This window comes from Sphaeramia orbicularis, chromosome 9, assembly GCF_902148855.1.
Source record: "Sphaeramia orbicularis chromosome 9, fSphaOr1.1, whole genome shotgun sequence".
Lineage (NCBI taxonomy): Eukaryota > Metazoa > Chordata > Actinopteri > Kurtiformes > Apogonidae > Sphaeramia > Sphaeramia orbicularis.
Window position 1 is genome coordinate 48330990 of NC_043965.1, and position 21280 is coordinate 48352269.

Below are 21280 nucleotides of genomic sequence, written 5' to 3' on the forward strand. Positions count from 1 at the left end.
CCATCTGTACAACTGTACCAAGTTTTAGGTTTTTGAGAAAAAGTGACGACATCATCTCAAGTCTGGCACATATCACCTGGACTATTAACCCATACAGGGTCCAGAAAGGGTTCATAGTTTGTTAAATGTTCCATTACAGGAGCAAGAAATCAGCCTTTTGAAATGTTCCGTCTCATTGCCCTCATTACCTCCCTTTTCTGCTCCAGGTGGATGATATAGACATTAAGTACCGCTCACCAGGGGAGGAGGAGGAGGAGGGGGGCAGTCCTGCACCCCATGTTGGAAGCCCATGCTTGGACTCTTTCTCCATGACTCCCCTCGACTCAGGGACTAGCCGACAGAAACGACACCCATCCTCACCTTATATTAATCCAGAGAGGGGAATCCAAGGATCCAGCCCCAAGAATCCTGCAGAGCTGCCCCCCCATGCTTCTCCCCCCTCTCCCTTTGCATCCTCCCCGTCCTTTCCTTCCTCTCCCCTGGCTTCCGCTCTGCGTTCGTTGGAAGGAGGACAGAGGCGACTGATACATCCCTGCCTTCCAGTCTCTCCTGCTTTGAGTAGCAGAGGATGCAACTTACTGGAGCGGACAAGGGGTCTGAGGTAGGACACGGGTATTAATTCACTTAGAACTCTTACTGTTTACTGTAGAAACTTTAAAATGTGTATTTTTACATTGAACTGATGAAAAGTAAATGAGAGAATAAAAGAAATGCTTGGTAGCCAATTTAATTATTTGATTTGTTGGAAAAAAATCTAACTTCTGTCTGCACCATCTTACACATGATCTTGTTTGAAAAGTAGTTTTTTCTTACCAAGACAACTCTATGTAATTTATTTAAAATTTTATCAAAGCATTCTTTTACGTTTAGCGAAGTGATGGTAGTCGATGAAGTTACTGAAAGTGACAGGAAGCCTTGACACAATTGAGCTGTTTGTGCATTGAGGTTTCTCTGAACATTCCTTCCAGTTTCCTTAGCGCGACATCAGCTCCATGGCTTAAAGGCTGATTTTAGTCTGGTCTGCTTGTGGCTTAAAGTGATGATTATTAACATCAGAGGTCACATGAACCGAGACGGAACACATGTTTTCTGTCTGCTACTTCTCAGCTGAGCCTTGGAACAGTTGGAGATGTCAAAGTCCTCCAAGACTTTGGATTTATATGGCAAGGAAAAATATCTGAATGCAGTCGTATAATCATCTCCAAGTTATTCCAAATTAATTCAGCCGTGTTGGTATTTGTGCGTACAACAGGACTGTGTAATGTAATAAATAAGATCCTGTAAGTGAAAATAATGACAATATTTCACAATAATAAGATGCTTTCTCAAAATGATCTCATGGTATTTCAATATAACAATTTGGTGCCAAATTAATTATTTAGTAACAAAAATACTAAATGGTGTCTTTGCATAGAAGTTGTCATTAATTGTTTTTGTGTGTGTTTTAATAGTCCTAGTCTGGAGTGTGACAGTGGAGAGGACGACATCCTGGGACATTCCTACCCCTCCTCATCTTTCAAACAACAGTCTAGTCTGCGCTCCAGCTCAGGAGAGGAGCGGGACTCCTTCGACACATCACCGGACTTTAACCGCTCGCACTCTGAGAGCACACACACCTCCAGCAAGGTGCTTTTAAGATTTGCTATTAACATATTGTTTTACATATTGTTAGCCTCATAGCAAAAGTGCCTAAGTCATACTCTATGTGGACAAAAGTATGTGGACACGTTGAATTCAGGTGTTTCTTTTTTAACAGGGGTCTGGGATAGAAAACAATAATGACAAATGTCAGAATATAGTTTTATATTGGGATAAATATCATTGCATTGCTTAGTTTGGTTTTAATTGTTATTTTTGCTTCCAAAATGCCTCAGAGATGATTTTTACTTAATTTCTCTCAACATTTATTATGTTTTTTGTTATCCATGACTATGATTTTAGATGTTCTACCTCTAAATTTCTAAAATATTTTTCATGCTCTGACTGTAAATAATAATTTTTGCCACAACTAACCATCTATTTTCTTTACATCTCACTGAGGAAGAAAAATCTCCCATTAAACTTTAAGGAAATATTGATGTTTATAAACTATATGGACGTAAATATTGGGACACATCATGTCTACAGCTGTAAGATGTCCTGTTCATGAGGATTTGATATATAAACATCAATATTAACAATCAATATGATATTTATCACAATATAAAACAAAAAAAGAAAAACACCTGAATTCCATGTGTCCCAATACTTTTGTCCATATAATAATAATAATAATAACTTTATTTGTATAGCACCTTTAAAAACAAAGTTTACAAAGTGCTTTGACAGAGGGCACAACAGCAGGATACACGAAGCAAGTAAAAACACTAAAACAGAAGCAACACAATTAGAGAGATGTATGAACAAGTTAATTATCAAACAGGATCAAATTAAAAAATTAAAATTAAAAATTAAGGTTAAAAAGGGGACAGACATCACATAAGAGCAAGTCTATAAAAATGGGTTTTAAGAAGTGATTTAAAAGATGTTACTGATTCCGCAAGCCTTATCTCCTCGGGCATATAGTGTATGACTTAGGCAATTATAGTATGAGGCTAACTATATGCAGATAAATCACAATTAGAAAACCTCCTGGTTACTCAGATCAACCACGTAAACGCTCCCTCTGTATTATTATCATTGGTTAGTGTTGTTCAGTCCTGAATATGACAAGTGATTAGACTGCAGGAGAAGCACGATACAGTCCAATACAGTATTTAATAACATATTATTAAAAGACTATTTTTTGCAGTAGTATGATGCTCAAACAGAAGAAGTGAAATCATAGCTGTATTTGTAACTTCAGGATCTTTTGGAATGATAAGCAGGTCAATGTAGGCCAGCTCTGTCCTCATCTGATAAACCAACTGGATGCCCAGCTTATTCATTTATTAATGAATGAAAGAATGAATAAATGAAAAATCATGATGTCAAGCATGTAGAGAAACCAAATAATACAGAATAAAAACTGTTTGACGCAAATGAAAATATAAATTATGTATAAAACCAAACATACATAATGAGCTTTTTCAACTGTGTAGTTCATCTATATTTTAGTGCAGTTCCTCCAATACACACACATATACATTTACATTATCTGTCAGTGAAAAACAACCATCAGAGATTCATTTTTGAACACTATCATGTTTAACATTAAATCATCTTGAACTTAACTGTAAACCCAGTGTCATATTAAACATCAGAACGTTTTACACTAAATCTGCATTAGATTGAATTCTGTTGCATTAAAACTTTAAACTCCAACGTAAAATGAGATCCAGTATTAACTGTAAACTGACATGTGACGAGGTTTAATGTGACTGCTTCATCGACATGGGCAGATTAAGGATAGACTCAACCCACTTGAGTGTAATGATGTTGAATGTCTGTCAAGGTCCTGACTGTAAGGAAATGCTTCTAGAGCTGAAAGGGAAAAGTGGACAAACTGTCAAATGTGGCAGTGAAAGGAAAGCAAAGATGTTTTTACGTACTGTACAGTTACCAGTTTTTAATATTTTAATTCAGTTTTTTATCTTCTGTTATTTGGCCATATCACGCCATTAATTGAACAAACAGCCTTTTCTCACATAAGGGGTTTAGAGCTTCTCTTTAGAGCTGGCATGTGAAAACTAACCATCCAACTCTTTGGCTACCCAGAAAACAGTGCACTATTTTCTTAAGGAACACAAATTATTGATTGATGTATTTATTTCAAATATGAATGTCAAAACAGAAGAAAATAAATAAACAAAACACTTAAACATAAGACATAAAATGCATATTTGAAAAGGAATGAGAAGAAGCATAACTTATCAACTCCCACCCCTTCTCCTTAAATAATTAATAACTAATAATCTTCCTAGTCTAAGCATATCTCTACTATCTACTATAATATGCCTGATACTTTTTATTAAATAATTAGGTTTCTGGCTTTATATTGTTATGAACAAATATAATATGATTTACATAAACACATAATACAGTTAGGTGAACAGGTTTCTCCCCTGTGTCATACTTAGGTCCTGCCTGGTGTTGCATCTCCAGACCTATCTCCACATATGCACATGTGGAAGTATAGTATGGTATTAAAATGACTAAATCCATACAAAAGGCAATAGTACATAAAAAAAATGTGTTATTTTCAGTGTGTGGTGGCAGCTCAGACATTGTTCTTTGACATAGGGGAGGACTTTCTAATTAATAAAGCACAGATAGAGGAAGGAATGAAAATTTCTGTATAGACTTGGATTAAGCATTTGGGTCAGCAAGCATCTACACATTAATCAAACTATATTTAACCCTTAAAGACCCACAACTATTTTTGTCATAACTTCTAAATGTTTTTTTTTTTTCTTTCCCAAAGTGATTTATCACCATTTATTATAAAATTATCCTCTGCATTTTGCATTTTTCAGTGTTAATCAGGTATTTCCCTACATTTAACTCACTGATTATGTAGATGTTCATTAAAGCTCAGAGTAAATTCAAAGGTTATTACATCAAAACAGAGAAAACTGAAGAAAATGTGACTTTTTTTGGCAAAATATATCATTACCTGAACATAAACCAAGTGTGTCCATCCGCTGTCATTGATCCAACTCCATGGGTTTTGATGACAGTGTTTCCAGGGTAACTACGGAGCCTCTGAACGTCCAAATGGGTCATATCTGATGACCATGAAAAGATGACAAACTGCATTTTACACCAATTACACTGTTCTACAGTTTCTTAGAAAATATCTGCTTCAGACATTAAATGTGCTAAATATTACATTCTTTAATAAGATGAATCAGAAAACAAATGACCAAAGTACTGGTTAGCTCATGTTTTCAACATATATGACGATGTGTTATTCCACATATATGTTGGTTTATCCACATTTATACAATAGATTTATAACTGTTCTACTAGACAGAACCTGTAACGTGAATGTATTGTCATGTGCAGACAGTGTTTTGAAGTAGATCTGGTAGCTCTGACGCCAATATTCTTTTCGTATAAAACCCATTCTCTCATTAATTCTCAGAATTTCACATTTTGGCCCAAGACTGTATCATAGAAACTACAACCAACCAAGTGAATTTTTTTTTATTAGTGACTCAAATTTGATAAAGTTTAACTACTTTTATTCTGGAAGCATTTCACTTGTAGACCAGAGGTATTTACATGGATTGATAGGATTAGTGGACCAACAGGTATTAACCCTTTCATGCATAGTGGTCACTACAGTGGGTATTCTACAGCCGTTCTCTTATGTATTCATGGGTTTTATTGTTTTAGTTCCACATCAGCCAACACAGGGGACGCTTATGCACCATCCCATACACTGTAATTCATACCATTATTGTAACTTTGCTGTTCTTGATAAACCTGATCTGCAGTAACATGTTTGAGTGTAAATCAATTGTCAAAAAGGTTTTTTTTTTAGGGTTTTTTTTTCATATTATCTCCATGAAAAGAGTAATAATTAGCATTAGAATATGTTAAAATGTGAGAAAATATCAGATTTTATTTCAATGTTTTAATATCAATTTCTGATATTGAGTTTTAAACATGTTTCTTTACTTCAAAAATTAAATGCATGGACATTTTTGAAACTCCATGAAAAAAAACAACTTGATCACATAGTTTTTTTCATGCCTATGGAGGAATAAAAACACTCAAGAAAAAAATCTTAACTAAGGTTCTCATAATTAATGCATGAAAGGGTTAAACATTTTGGTTGCTGGCGAACTTTTAGGTCTTATGGGTTAATTTCAGTTTTTGTAAATAAACTTGGATTGAATGCACCGACATATTGAGGATCTCTATAGGCTCTGCACCATAATGACACTCTCCAAGTTGCCTGTTTGTCTGACTGAACCTGTAAACTCCTCCGACCCAGAGCCCAGAGGAAGCAGAGGTCCGCCTGCGCTCCTACTCCTACTCCTCCCCCAAGGCCAAGCCGTCACGGCCGCTGCTAAACAGAGACGCAGCCATCACTGACCTCGCTGAAGGTGAGTGAACTCTGACCCTGATGACCTTTGACCAGGTGAATTGACACATTTGCTACATGTCTAACAGGGGCAAGAAGACGAGACAGCCTTCATAAATCAGCATCCTTTACAACATAAAGTCTACATGTTGTGTATGCAGTTTGTTGTGCTTCATCCTGTATAGATGGTATGTGCAGCAGCAGCGGTCGTTCTCTACTTCAGGCTTTGTCTCTTTCTAAATCCCTGTCTCGTCTCAACCAAGTTAGTAAGTACGAATGTAGAACCAACCAGAAACTGAGACACTATGGTCTGGTTAATACCTCCTGTTGTGCTGTTGGGGGATCGTGGTTTTCATCAAGAGCTGCACATGATGTGTACTAGATGGAGAACAAAACATAAAGATTTATTTAGATCTTTTTCTTGATATTTTCATCTTGTGAAATAAACGTTTCTCATTGTAGCCCACATTGTGCAGCTTTGTTTCTGTGGTTGTATTTAGATTTCGTGGTGAGTCTGACATTTGTAATTGGGGATTCACAAACCACTGTCCTAGTAAAGAACACATTAATTATTATTTTGGATATCCAACTGATCAAAAGCAGACTTTCTCCAAAGCTTCACGCCAAGGACTTATTGTCTAGAATGCATTATTCATCCAAAATACTTATAATTATTGACAAATTGAGGTCTAATGACAGATTTTTGAAATATCCAGAGGCTTTGGAAAAACTCTGTGTATAAAAAGGCTTCATTTTTTTGAGGGAAGCAGTTGTTTTTACTCCGGGGGCTTTGTTTTGCTTCCATTTGGGCACATGGTTTGTCTCCCTCTTGGTTTTAATTTTCCATCTTCCTTGTCATCTGGTTTTTCAACGCAGACCTTTTATTCTGTGTTTGTTCTTTCTCTGTACAATTTTTGGATCACTGATTTTTGTGTTTTACTTCGGACTCATTTTCGATTGGAAATGATGGTTTTTCATCAAACATATGACTGATTGAAGGAGACTATCTAATGAAGCCCTACACTTTAAATACATCTCTCTGTTTGGCGTTCTCATTTGCTTTTCCCTTTTACTCTACTTTTCAGAGCAGAGAGCCTTCAGCCTGACTGAGACTCCCAGAGAGAAAAGGTAAAAGCAGTGGCTCTCAACTCTCACTCAGATGTTAACTTCCTGTCTTTTTAGGCATCGCTGTTGACCGGCCTTCAGAGACCTGTGTGCATGTGTGTGTCTTCAGTGTTAAACCTGTGGTCGGGGTCTGAGTGGGCAGGATGTGACAGACTTCCTGTTGCAAGGCCGGGGCCAGAATACGCTCTGATTGCAACCTCAAAATAACCCTGAGTAAACAGCAAATCTGAAGGCTTTCATCAACCCCAGGCTTCAGACACACTGAGCTCATTTCAAGACCACAACACTGATACTGACTTTATAGTTTGTATGTAGACATCTTGACTGCTGTAATGAATTAACAACAGCTTTACTGTGTCAGTCCTACCATTTTAGATCATTTTGTGTTAATTTCACACATCTCACAATTCATATTCAGTCCATCATCTGCTTCATCTCACTGCCTCTTAAATTAATCATGTGCTAATACGTTTTGGTCACTAATAAACATCTATTTCTAACAGAGGACTCATACTACACAAGGATTATCATATCAGATAACTACATTTATATTATTAGATCATAATAATAGTAGACTGTGTACGACACTTGTTTCACAGAACATTTCAGTACCTTAATATCATCCAGTGTTAACAAAATGTAGATAATGTCAGTGCTTTTAGTAAAGGGCTGGGCGATATGAGAAAAATATCATCAGGAATGTTCGATAGACGACATGTTTTGGAAACACTCCTGTATGCCATCAGATCTCTGATCAGTCAAATTTTATTTATATAGTGGCAAATCATAACAAAAGTTACCTCATGACACTTTCCATATAGAGCTGGTCGAAACCAGACTTTCAAACAAGCAACTTTAATATGTGCGGATATTTACTGCCCACTTACACAATATATATCCTATGCACAAATTCAACAACTGGGAGTTATATTGGCTGCTGCAAGCCAGGAATAAAACACAGATGTTAAGAACACCACCTGGATGTGTGATGGGTGGATGTGTTCTTCATGAACGCGGCAGAACATACAGTACAGGCCAAAAGTTTGGACACACCTTCTCATTCTTCGCATTGTCTTTATTTTCATGACTATTTACATTGTAGATTCTCACTGAAGGCATCAAAACTATGAATGAACACGTGGAATTATGTACTTAACAAAAAAGTGTGAAATAACTGAAAACATCTCTTATATTCTAGTTTCTTCAAAGTAGCCACCCTTAGCTCTGATGACTGCCTTGCACACCCTTGGCATTCTCTTGATGAGCTTCCAGAGGTAGTCACCTGAAATGGTTTTCACTTCATAGCTGTGCCTTGTCAGGGTTACTTAGTGGAATTTCTTGCCTTATTGATGGGGTTGGGACCATCAGTTGTGTTGTGCAGAAGTCAGGTTGATGCACAGCTGACAGCCCTATTGGACAACTGTTAGAATGCATATTATGGCGAGAACCAATCAGCTAAGTAAAGACAAACGAGTGGCCATCATTACTTTAAGAAATGAAGGTCAGTCAGTCTAGAAAATTTCAAAAACTTTGAATGTGTCCCCAAGTGCAGTCGCAAAAACCATCAAGCGCTCCAACGAAACTGGCTCACATGAGGACCGCCCCAGGAAAGGAAGACCAAGAGTCACCTCTGATGCTGAAGATAAGTTCATCTGAGTCACCAGCCTCAGAAATCGCAAATTAACAGCAGCTCAGATTAGAGACCAGATGAATACCACACAGAGCTCTAGCAGCAGACACATCTCTACAACAACTGTTAAGAGGAGACTGCGTGAATCAGGCCTTCATGGTCAAACAGCTGCTAGGAAACCACTGCTCAGGAGAGGCAACAAACAGAAGAGATTTATTTGGGCCAAGAAACCCAAGGAATGGACATTAGACCAGTGGAAATCTGTGCTTTGGTCTGATGAGTCCAAATTTGAGATCTTTGGATCCAACCGCCGTGTCTTTGTGCGACGCAGAAAAGGTGAACGGATGGATGCTACATGCCTGGTTCCCACCGTGAAGCATGGAGGGGGAGGTGTGATGGTGTGGGGGTGCTTTGCTGGTGACGCTGTTGGGGATTTATTCAAGATTGAAGGCAACCTGAATCAGCATGGCTACCACAGCATCCTGCAGTGACATGCCATTCCATCCGGTTTGCGTTTAGTTGGACCATCATTTATGTTTCAACAGGACAATGACCCCAAACACACCTCCAGGCTGTGTGAGGGATATTTGACCAAGAAGGAGAGTGATGGAGTGCTGCGCCAGATGACCTGGCCTCCACAGTCACCGGACCTGAACCCAATCGAGATGGTTTGGGGTGAGCTGGACCGCAGAGTGAAGGCAAAAGGGCCAACAAGTGCTAAGCATCTCTGGGAACTTCTTCAAGACTGTTAGGAAACCATTTCAGGTGACTACCTCTTGAAGCTCATCAAGAGAATGGCAAGAGTGTGCAAAGCAGTCATCAGAGCTAAGGGTGGCTACTTTGAAGAAACTAGAATATAAGAGATGTTTTCAGTTATTTCACACTTTTTTGTTAAGTACATAATTCCACATGTGTTCATTCATAGTTTTGATGCCTTCAGTGAGAATCTACAATGTAAATAGTCATGAAAATAAAGAAAATGCAAAGAATGAGAAGGTGTGTCCAAACTTTTGGCCTGTACTGTACAACCTCACAGGTCTGTTCTGCTCATGAGGCTGAATTCTGTATGTGTCGATTTGAATTTTAACAGTTTGGAGGCAGAACCAAAAGCAAGTATCACTGTCACACCTCACAACCTCTGAAAACTGACTGAGTGACAGCTATCATTAGACACCAAAGAAGAAGACGTTTCAATAAACAGATGTTTTGACAACGGCTCTGTTAGCTCTGCTGCTACACTCTCATATGGCCTTTGAACAAAAAATAGATTTCATTTAATAGCGTAAGTTGTTTGGCAATAACAAAAGCTGTAGATTACTAGAGGAAAAAGATGAAACTGCTGTTTTTGAGAACTGCTCTCAGTCCATAATTGTGGAAAATTAACTCTTTTGTAATTAAAGGAGATAGTCCTATGCCTCATCTGTGTGTGAGAACCAGCTCACTGCTAAAGTTTCTGCTGCAGACCTATTACTGCCAGACCGACTTTGTCTATTGAGTTTCCTTTTTATAATGGGTATCGATGTGATTTAATTTAATCACAAGCAAAGTGAAGAGTTCAGCCTTTCATGTGGCGGAGAGGGAGTGATAAAGAGAGCATAACGGCTGTTTTTTCAGTTTGGTGACATATTCAAGTGCACTGTAGATATTGAAACTATAATGAAAGACGTTAATTACGAACTTTTCTCTGAGTACACCATAATTGTTTGTCAGCAGCAGCGGTTGTAGTCCATACTAAAATGTTTAGTTGTTGGTTGAACAAGGCAGAGCAGCACAGCCAACAACCTGGAGGGGGTGCGGCCTGAAGTGGCTCATTTGCATTTAAAGGGTCAGTGCTCAAAACCACCTTTCTGGTGTCATTCCTCAGAAATAGGGTTGAAGATGGACCTGTGGAGTTGAATTCATGAAGACTTCAGACCGAAGCAGAGCATTTACAGTTTATGTAGACCACAGGGAAATGTTTTTGAAGTTCAGAATTCCATTTAAAAATCACTCCTTTAATACAAGGTCAATGAACCTTTTCTGTTGACAAGAAATGGTATATATGGAAATTTGTGCTTTTGAGTGAATAGTAACGTCTAGCAGAACTGTGTTTAACAATGCGATAGTGAAAGAAGAAAGGAATAGAATGAGACTACTAGAAGATTTTTAGTCTTTATGACCATTCATATGTAGATTTTTGAGGTTGAAACAAGCGCTTGAATGCACCATGACATCCCAGCTCTTCCAACACAAGCAGCTAAAGTGACAGAATCAGCCTGTCTATAAATGACTGTGATCTATATAGTCTTTATTTAATCATGTATTTGGAGGCAAACATTTACCTACTCACTTTCACGCAAAAACAAAAACTGAAGACTCATTGGCCTTTTACAAGAGCTTTTTAGATTTATTCATATCAAACTTAATGAGCTTGTCACAGCTCATTAATATCTACTTAAATTTTATCCTCGTCCTGTTTTAAACGTTTTTATCGTCCAGCCCTTTTTTGGTATTTTTATTTCATGACTTACTAAAAGTGTGTGTACCATAAACACTTACATGACTCTCCATGTGTAGAACGTGCATCATGTAACTGATGCTGAGGATCAACACGCTGTAATTGCTAATGGCACAAATATTCTCAAATAGTCTCTTGATGAAAAACAACAAGCTGGTCTGAGCTGTGTTATATCTATGCAGGGTTTTGGGTTTCCGTAAGCGGGCCCAGTCAGCAGAGGAGGAGAGCAGCGCATCACTCCAACACCTTACCCTCACAGAGTTCCTCAAAGAGTATGTTTTCACCCGAAAAACAGCCTCACAGCCATGCATGTGTGGCTTAACCCATTCTAACCCCACCCTACAGCCGATACCAGACTCATCCATTAACCACACAGATGATTTGCTGCTATATTCTGTCATCAGTGAACACTTAGAGATAGCTTCATTTTACACTTCTTCATACTGTGATACTGTGATATTGCATGTTTCTCTTCTTCTCTTCATGTAGCCTTTTACCTAGAGAGTAGCTTTAAATAGCTCACATAATATTAATTGCATCTTGTCAAGGTCATACTATAAATAGCATCCACTAGAGTCCAGAGTGACTTCTAGGCATGCCAAGCATGTTGTTAAGAGTAATAGTTGTGTAGACCAGGGGTCCTGAAGATTGTCTGAACATTCTTCTGTTTCAGCATGATACCAAAGTCTCAGATAATTCAACTGTTAGAATATTAAAAGACACTGAATGCAACAGTAAAGGAGGTGCATGTTGTGTTCGAATGCTCTAGTCTCCCATCGGACATAATAATGTGATGAACTGTGGTGACTACTGACTACAAATGTTCATGCTAACACAGAATCGAGGATGAGGAGTGGGATAAATACATAATTCCCTCTAAAGTCGAATCAGAGAAGTACAAAGTCAGCCGGACCTTCAGCTTCCTCAAGAGCAGGATGTCCAGCACACGCAACAAGACCAAGGTGAGACAATGCACAATGACCCTGCAACAACCAACCAGTCATACATGACTCAGCTCTTCTTTTGTCTTAACAACGGCACAAATCACATGGAATCTGACCTGTTTAATCTGATTTGAGTCACTTCCATATGTGGAGCCAAATCAGATACACACCTGATTTTTTTGTAATAAGTCAGATTCGTAGCAAATCTGAAAAATAAGACAGGCTACATTGGTTTTATCTTTAGGCAATAGAAAAGATGCACTGCAATGATTGGTTGTTTGCTGCATCTAACTTTATTCCTGCTGGACAGTATGTGCTAACATTTATATATCACAGTATTTTTTATTTTTTATTTACTTTTTTTTTATTGTTTATTTTATGTACATTACAAAACAAGACAAACATAGGGGACATATGGGATACATTAACTACAATAAACCTTGTGACTAACAATTGTTTGTAGTAGTGTGACGCTGAAGTGAAAATTGTCCATTTCTTCCATTTATCCTGACACTGTTCTTCTTGAGTCCTCAGTCTATGGGTCAGAATCTTCATCTCAAATATTCCATTCACAGTTTGTATCTAGTTGTTCGTTGTAGGTGGTTCTAATCTGCACCATTTTTTGGTAATAGCCTTTTTACAGGCTGTTTCATAGTAATAGTTTAAACAAATATCTATCATTATTTTCTTACATTATTACCATTAATACATCCAAAATACATCACCAAACATGTTTTAGGAATTGCATAACCCAGTATCTTATCAATTGTTGAATATACATGATCCCAGAATGATGCAAGTTTAGGACATAACCAAAAGACATGCATGATTTACATTGATATCTCCACATTCTCTCCAACAAGGTTGAACTCTGGACATGTATTTAGCTGTAATTTTAGGAGTTATGAAAAATCGAATTATATTTTTCCAGCAATGTTCCCTCCATGTTCTTGAAGAAGTGGTTGACTGTTGAGTTCTCCAGATATTGATCCAATTCTCCTCTGAGACACATATTCCTAGTTCTTTTTCCCATTTCTGTTTCACATCCAAAGTGTTCCAACCTCTCTTTCCGATTAAATGTTTGTAAAGAGATGATATAATTTTGTATTTTTTAGAATGATATATTCCGGTGATCATTTTTACAAGCTCATTGTTATTAGAATCAATATTGTACTTTATTTATTATTATTAATAATAATAATAATAATAATAATAATAATAATACATTTTATTTATAGGCACCTTTCTTGGCACTCAAGGACACTGTACAGTAAAACAGTAAAACAGAAGAGTATAAAACAACCAATAAAGCAGAGTAAAAAATAAAAGGCAGGTTAAAATAAAAAACTGGACAATGCAATTGTGTTCACAAAGAGAAAGAGGTCCTAAACAAATGCGTTTTGAGTCTGGATTTGAAGACAGGGAGTGAAGTGATGTTTCTGAGGTCCGGTGGCAAGGAGTTCCAGAGCTGGGGAGCAGAGCAGGTGAGGTAGAGCTGGGTGTCATCCGCGTAGCAGTGAAAGTTGATATTGTATTTCCGGAAAATATTACCAAGGGGAAGGAGGTAGATGATAAAGAGGAGGGGCCCCAGTACAGATCCCTGGGGCACACCTGGAGTGACGAGGAAATGGTGGGATGTGAAGGATTTTTTGTTATAAAAGTCCCTTAGTTGTAGGTACCGGAAGTGATCTTGATTATCCAAGTCAAACTCCTGTTTTAATTCTTGAAAACTTTTGAAGCGGCCGTCCTTCATAAGTACACACCGAGCCATTATACCTTTTATTAATCCACTGCTTATATCTCAGGTCCTGGGTACCTGGGGTAAAGTTTTTATTATAAGCAGGCCACTGAAGTAAAGGGAGTTCCTTTTCTAACTTATATTTTCGTATTACACTTAGCCACATTCCTAAGGTGAAACTATCACAATATTTTATAACATTTGTTTCTGTCATGATAAGTTTGTAAATCAATCATGAGTTCATCATTCGTCCTATGAAATAAAGGAACCGATTCATTTGGTTGGGCCACACTATGATAATAGTCTATTAAAGAAACAGCTACAGTTTAAATGATCAGAATACAGTAATAACAAAACTAATAATAAATAAGTCTCAAATTTTAATATAGTCTTCAAAACAAAAAAAGTTTAATCTGTCACAAAATGAGAAGTCCACAATGAACAATATAATATCATTTGATGCTTACTGAAGTATTACAGTAAGGTTTCAGTATGGTGGTATATGAAACATTCATACAAGCAGGAAATTAAAACTGGTGTACTGGGTAAGTATAATATCATGGATTAGAACTACTTTTTATCTGTTGTCATGTAATGATTCCAAAATTCAATTGTTCCAGCTTTTTAAATGTGCAAAGTTTTATTCACTAAATTTGTAATGTAGAGATTTGGGCTGTTTGTTGGACAAAGTAGCTTTGAGATGGTGTCACTTTTAATTCTGAGGCTGTTTTCTGTGTTTCTACAGCTCCTTCCTTTCAGGGTACAGAAACATGTTTTCACTCAGGGCTGTGTTAGCGTGACTCAAACATTTTTCAGAACTTATTTAGGATACATGACAGTAGCAAAGCAGTGTAATAATTTTTTAAACAAGCAACTTAGTCCACATGTGACCCATATGTTAATGCTTTATGGGCATTTCACTGCTACAGTAACTCCTGCAGTGACCAGAGCACAGTGAAACAACTGGTCACAGCAGACTTCTAGTGTCTGTGTGTCTGATCCAATCTGTCACTTCATACAAACATGGAAGACAGCTGTGACTGAGGTAATCAGTGGATATAATAAATAATTGTCAAACATTTGGGTTTGTTTCTCTTTAACCTTGTTAACATTATCAACTGCTCAAAAATGTACTGCACTTTGGTGGCCTCCCTGTTTACGGCCACACGCGCCATGTGACTTTATAATCATTTTTTGACTTGCTAAGGTCATGACCACTGATACAACATGAAATCTGGTATTAGTCATATTTATATTAAAAATAAATAAATATAAGTGCAGTGTGAACATATGTTTAGATGCAGTAAAAATGATTCCTGCGTGCTAGGAATTTACTTTCACATACTACACAGTATTGACATTTTTTATAGAAGGTCTTCATTGACAGTGCAGTAAAAGGTTTACTACCACCACTCAGATGGGATTCCTGCACCAGGGAGCTGTTGTCCATGCATGGTGCCTTTATTTGGCAAGGGAGAAAATTCCCTCTCCTCAGGTCTTAGCAACAGGAAACACTGAAAATATTCTCTTACATAATGCATAGACCCCCAACATAGCTTGAGGAACCAATACACATTCCCTTGTATCCTCCTCCATCTTCTAAACACGTGCAGCGTGTGTTGGAGAACATGTTTTCACATATGTGCAAGCGTATGATGCACATGAATGAAAAAGAAAACAAACATGCACTTCTAGACTTCCTCGTAAGTTTGATAAGAAAATAAACATTGCTCTGTCGCACACTCACAAAGGGTTCCCCCAAATGCCCCCAAAAGGATAAACCTTCTCCATGGACCTTAAAGTAAACAGAAAAGCTCTCTCAGAGGCCCCTTTATCGCAGATGACTGACTTTAACAGGTGTGTTACAGCAAAAAGATGAGCTCCACATGTCTCACTTTGCTTTCCACTGAGAAACATGTTTCTTCTTTGGTAGTTTACATGACGGAGAGATTTTAACTAACTGCAGTAAACATCATCTTAACGAGTAAAACTGTAAGGTTCAGTATGTAACATTCATGCATACATCCTTGTGTGTTTATGTAAAGTTTGTGTTAGTCACTTTTGTGTGTGGAGCTGGTTGTTTGTTGACATTAGCTAACGACATTTCTAAGCTGTTGTCTCATCTGCCTCCGTCCATGATAACAGCTTCCACACTGATATCTGTGAAGACTCAAGTTGGTTTTGCAGGGAAAATCCTTTTGCTTGATCTAGAGGTTTTGGATGCGTTTCTTCTGCTCCTCTACAGTAGGAACAGTCTGTAAGTCATAGATATAGAAATATACATGTTTGATATTTGCTGCTAACTTCAGCAAATATCTGGTGCTCCATCCAGCTCTGTTTCCACATCAAAGAAACAGAATCAATGGTTGTATTTTTTTATCCCTTTATTAACACAAAACAACCATTTTTTATGTCTAAATAATTTTGCTTATCATATATATTAGCTCTGTACCGGTTTCAGAATGTGATGCATTACACTCTGTATCTAAAGAGGGGGAAGGGTCTCTGACAGACAGTTTTCTCCCTGTTTTCTTTTTTTTTTTTTTTTTTTTTTTTTATTGGACAAGAAGCAAGATATCTCTGCATCAACATTCATACATATGATATCCATTAGAGTCCTTTTTGTTTTTCTTATTTTATACATTCAACAGTGTCAAAAAAAAAAAAAAAAAAAAACCTGAACTGGGTGCTTACAGTTTTGGTACTTCTCACTAAAAAAAAAAGACAATCACTGTTTTCAATACCTCTGGGTTCTTTAAACATTACACTTTTATACAAAAGTAAAACATTCACAAAGAGTGAATACAGGGAGATTGTAAACAAGAAATTCTTAGAGGAGTGATACAAATTCTGGGCGGCTAGAGGATACAAATTTAATGCATTTGTCCCAAATATGGTAAAATTTATCCCTCTGGATTCTGATAGAGTAAGTCAATTTTTCCAGTTTTCTCCCTGTTTTCAATCAGAAAATATTTTCAGTCATTCATTAAAGAGGTTTAAATGACTTTTTTGATCTCTGGAGATCAGGAGGGGTGGTTGAGCTTTTGTTCTCCTTTAGCACAGTGTAACAGTATCTGACTGCGACTTTGACGACTGTTAGGATGTGTTCCACTACTGCTTGGGCCGCTGTGGCTCAGGAGGTAGAGTGGGTTGTCCAATAACCAAAGGGTTGGCAGTTTGAATCCTGCTCTGTCCTAGTCATGTGCTGTTGTGTCCTTGGGCAAGACACTTCACCCACCTGATGGTGGTTGGAGGGGTGATTTGGTGTGGATTGGCAGCCGTGCTTCAGTCAGCCTGCCCCAGGACAGCTGTGGCTACAAATGTAGTTTACCACCAGAGTGTGAATGAGTTATGGATCAATAATGTAAAGTGCTTTGGGTGCCTTGGAAAGCGCTATAGAAATCTAATCCATTATTATTTAGGTTAGAATAAATGTCAGTTTATAAAGAGGTAACAATACAATAGGATAAATTCAACTATGAACTGTTTTAATGATGCCATAATGAATTTTGTCATATCTAATTATTTTCTTCTTTTATTTGGAACTTTCACACAAACACTAAGTGTTTCTCATGAGGCAATGTTTGAGGTGAAAACTTAAAATAGGAAAATGTAAAATCTTGCAAAAATGAAACCTCTAAAGTTGCAAATGACATCATCAAAACAAAATGCAGTGTCCTAATGTGCTAATTATGTAATTCCACCTTCAATACAAATGCAAGCCATATTCTTGTGTTTTACTAGTTTTAAAATGCAAAACAGTCCTGGTGACAAGACCACAACTGGTTTACAAGGCAGTTAGTCAAATGACTGCCAGATCCCACTGTACAAAGGGCAACGCCAAATCTCTACAGTACGCACATTTGTACTGTCATGTTACCTAAGCCTGTCCACTACAACGGGCAGGATTACTGTTTAACATGAAACACTGGAAACAGGTTAAAGTCTTACAAATAGAATGTTGTTTACAGTGTACAGGCTTTAATCAGAGTTAACGTCAAATGAGAAAATAGACTCCAACACAAACTTCATATGCTCACACAAGCATAAGTGAATGTTCAGTAGTGAACCCTTCAAATCTCCTGACTTTCAGGTGAAGGGGAAAGAGGTGAAGGAGGGAAAGGAGAAGTCCGGAGCTGCTAACGGACACCAGTTTGCTCCCGTGTCTCCGTCTGGTCCTGCTCTCTGTGTGGCCTGTGAAAAGTCCATTTCTGGGAAGGAGCTGTTGCAGTGCTCCAGTAAGTCCTACACTGTCAGTGCTGTTGTTGTTTTATGTCCTGTGGTGGTTCAACTGTTTAGGGTTTGTGTAAATCTCTGTGCACGTGCAACCTTGAGGTTTTGTTTTAGCCAAAGACATGAAGCCAGATCTCTTCTGTCTGAAGTTAAAATGTATCCTGAGGAGCAGGAACTGTATGACAGACATCTGGCCACCCAACCCAGAGATGTGGTAATGTTGTTTATTATCAGTTAACAGATGAAATTAACTGGGATTTCATCAACCTTTGTCTGCAGACTGTTTCCTGAATGTCCATAAAGGCTGTCGGGAGTCTGTTGCAGTCTGCGGAAAGGTACCAGCCAGCCTTACATGACTCATTTGCCCAAGAACAAACTGTACCTTTTAGAAAGAACCCACTCAAACAGTTTTACAAAATTTTTGTTTGGCATCTTTTGCTTACTGTGACCTCATAAATAGATATTTGGGTATTTTCAGCACAAAACATCGTAGCTTCTTTTATCTGTTGCATAAAGTCATGTATTGTTTTTGTACATACACCTAAAGAAACAGAAGAATAATACTAACATTTTTAGAGAAAACAAACAACAACAACAAAAGGGGAAAAATTTCCCTTTGTGTAACTGGGGCGTTATTGTTAAATACTAAAAAAACACTAATATGGTAGCGGAGAAGAGGTAGATGAATACTCGAACCCAAACAGACACTGGGTTTTGAAGCAGTGGGACTCATACATGAAGAGTCAAGTACATGTCTTTCCTGGACCTTCAGCCCAAAGTGTGTAGAAAGATGAAAACATCAACTTCTTATGTCCCATCTCATCCATTTATCAAGACTTTTACTAGAGAGCAGATATTTGTAACTTCATCTTAGCTGTAGCATCAAATGCATAAACAGACTAGGGGCCTGATTTACTAAAGGTTTGCTCGTGTAAAAACGTGCGCAAACTTGACTGCACATGCAAAAAAATGTTGAAGCTTATCTATTAACAGCACACACAGAGGGTTGCGTCTCTCAAATGGACAAAATAGCTCATGCAACCCATTTAGCGTGTTTTCGTCGATGAATATGCAATATGGGCGTTTCTGCCAGAACGCACAAAATTATTGGGAGGAGTAGATGCAAATATTTATTTAGCACGTGCAATGTGATTCGAAATTGAAACTGATTGCGGGGGCTGATTTTGCATCTATATTTAGCGCGTCTGAAAGGCAGGTTTGAACTGGCACAGCTTCACGCAAAACTGGCTGCAGTTGTTGTGGCGAGGAGGCGGGGCATAGGCCCAACCAAAGGCAATGCCGAGAAGGAATCTGTTCTGATCACATCAACATTTCTGAAATGACGGAAGAAAAAAATAAATACAAATTGAGACTTATGCCCCCCCCCCACACACACACTTTAGGCCAGGACTCGACTTCTGAGAAGTGCGTCTCTCTCTCTCTTTCTCTCTCTCTCTCTCTCTCTCACTCTCGCTTTCTCTCTCTCTCTCTCTCTCTCTCTCTCTCTCTCTCTCTCTCTCTCTATGTCTCTCTCTCTCTCAGGGGACACCAAACAGGACAGTTTCTATTGCTACACACACACACACACACACACACACACACTCACACACACACAAACGGCGCTGTCCATGGTGTTGTGACTGGACTCTTGAACTGGCTATATAAGTGGATTTTTTTTTTTTTTTAAATCATGCCCAAGGGCTTAAAAGTTTTAATTTACCATACAAAGTGACATAAAGAGAGAAGGTATTTATTTCACTAATAATAATAATAATAATAATAATAATAATAATAATAATAATAATAATAATAATAATTAAAGCTGCAAGCAGCATTGGGCGGGACCTCGCACCGGGCGCTCCGCCTCCCCCGTGATCCGCCTCCCGTGACCGTCCACACCTCAGCTCCACTCACACCTCTCCGTCCCCATACCAGTTCCCACCCTTTAGTGTCCGTCCTCCTTACATCTGTACAGAACACCAGCGACCCTCTGCTGAAACCACCATCACCTTTAAAATGAGACTTTTAATTTGGAAACCCTACTGTGTGTATGTGCATTTGTTTTGTATGTGAGAGAAAGAATCAGTTATAAAAATGAATTGAAATTGTGTGAATAATTGAGCATTAAAGTGATGATTTGTCACATTTAAGGCTATTTAAGGCTTTTATTTTGGAAAAACCCTATTGTGTGAGCATGTGTGTCTGTGAGAAAGAGTACTTTTGAATGAAGAAACATTGTACAAACAGTTGAGCGTTTGGTCATAAAAATGAAAAGAAGTTATGTAATAGACATTTTGTATTATTCTTAATTGGGGTTTTATTTTGAAAAAATGTACTCCGTGTACTTTTGAATGTGTACAAAAGTTTCAATATCCACAATATAATGCAGTAAAACCTGTTTAAAAAAAAAAAAAAAAAAAAAAAATTTGGATGGCCAGGGTTTTGAACCTGGGTCTGCTTGGTCAATAGGTAGCTACATGAACCACTGCACTATAGACAGACACTCACAAGTGTGCACCAAGAAGAGTTTTAAAGGGGCTTTGTCATTGTGAAAAGTGACAGTAAACGTAGTCTTCAAAAAATCGCCATTATTCCATAACTGTAGGTCGTATCTGAAAAATTCTTTCACTTTTGGATTCTGCAGACTTGTGGGAATTTAATGAGGTATAGCTTTTTTCTCAAACGTCTGAAATAAATAAGTAGTAATTGGAGAAACGTAGAGTAACTTTCAAAGGCAGATTGCCAACTTCCTGTTGGAGTTAGCTCATGAGTGTCAGTGTATGATTTGTCGGGCTCAATCAGACCAACATTTTGGCATTTGTTTCATGTTTCTGTGACATTCCTACTGGCCGCTAGGGCAGATTTTGTGTGTTTTTTAGTACATAGGTGGCGCTACAGAGTCCATTTTGGCACCCAAGGGGTTAATTTTGATATTGAATCAAAGTGTTCACCAGCCATGAAATACATGGCAAATTTGGTGAGTTTTGGAGCATGTTAAGGGGGTCAAATGGCAGTCTAAAGTAGAAAAAGTATGAAAATAAACAAATTGCTATAAATCAAGAACCGTACATGCTATCTCAAATTTTTTTGCATGTGAGCA

At 37.8% G+C, this 21280-nt stretch overlaps 1 protein-coding gene across 4 annotated transcripts in view; it reads left to right on the forward strand.

Annotated features, from left to right (window-relative positions):
* LOC115425180 (rho guanine nucleotide exchange factor 28-like) overlaps positions 1-21280 on the forward strand; it is a 105405-nt gene that overhangs the window by 54020 nt on the left and 30105 nt on the right. For 2 of the 4 annotated variants that reach the window (XM_030142558.1, XM_030142560.1), the window contains 8 exons: positions 207-601; positions 1452-1626; positions 5924-6035; positions 7099-7141; positions 11448-11537; positions 12104-12227; positions 18041-18185; positions 18460-18515. In XM_030142558.1, coding sequence (XP_029998418.1) covers positions 207-601; positions 1452-1626; positions 5924-6035; positions 7099-7141; positions 11448-11537; positions 12104-12227; positions 18041-18185; positions 18460-18515 — 1140 coding nt within the window. The remainder of the gene's footprint in view (positions 1-206; positions 602-1451; positions 1627-5923; positions 6036-7098; positions 7142-11447; positions 11538-12103; positions 12228-18040; positions 18186-18459; positions 18516-21280) is intronic. The other 2 variants (XM_030142559.1, XM_030142561.1) reach the window with 1 other exon arrangement.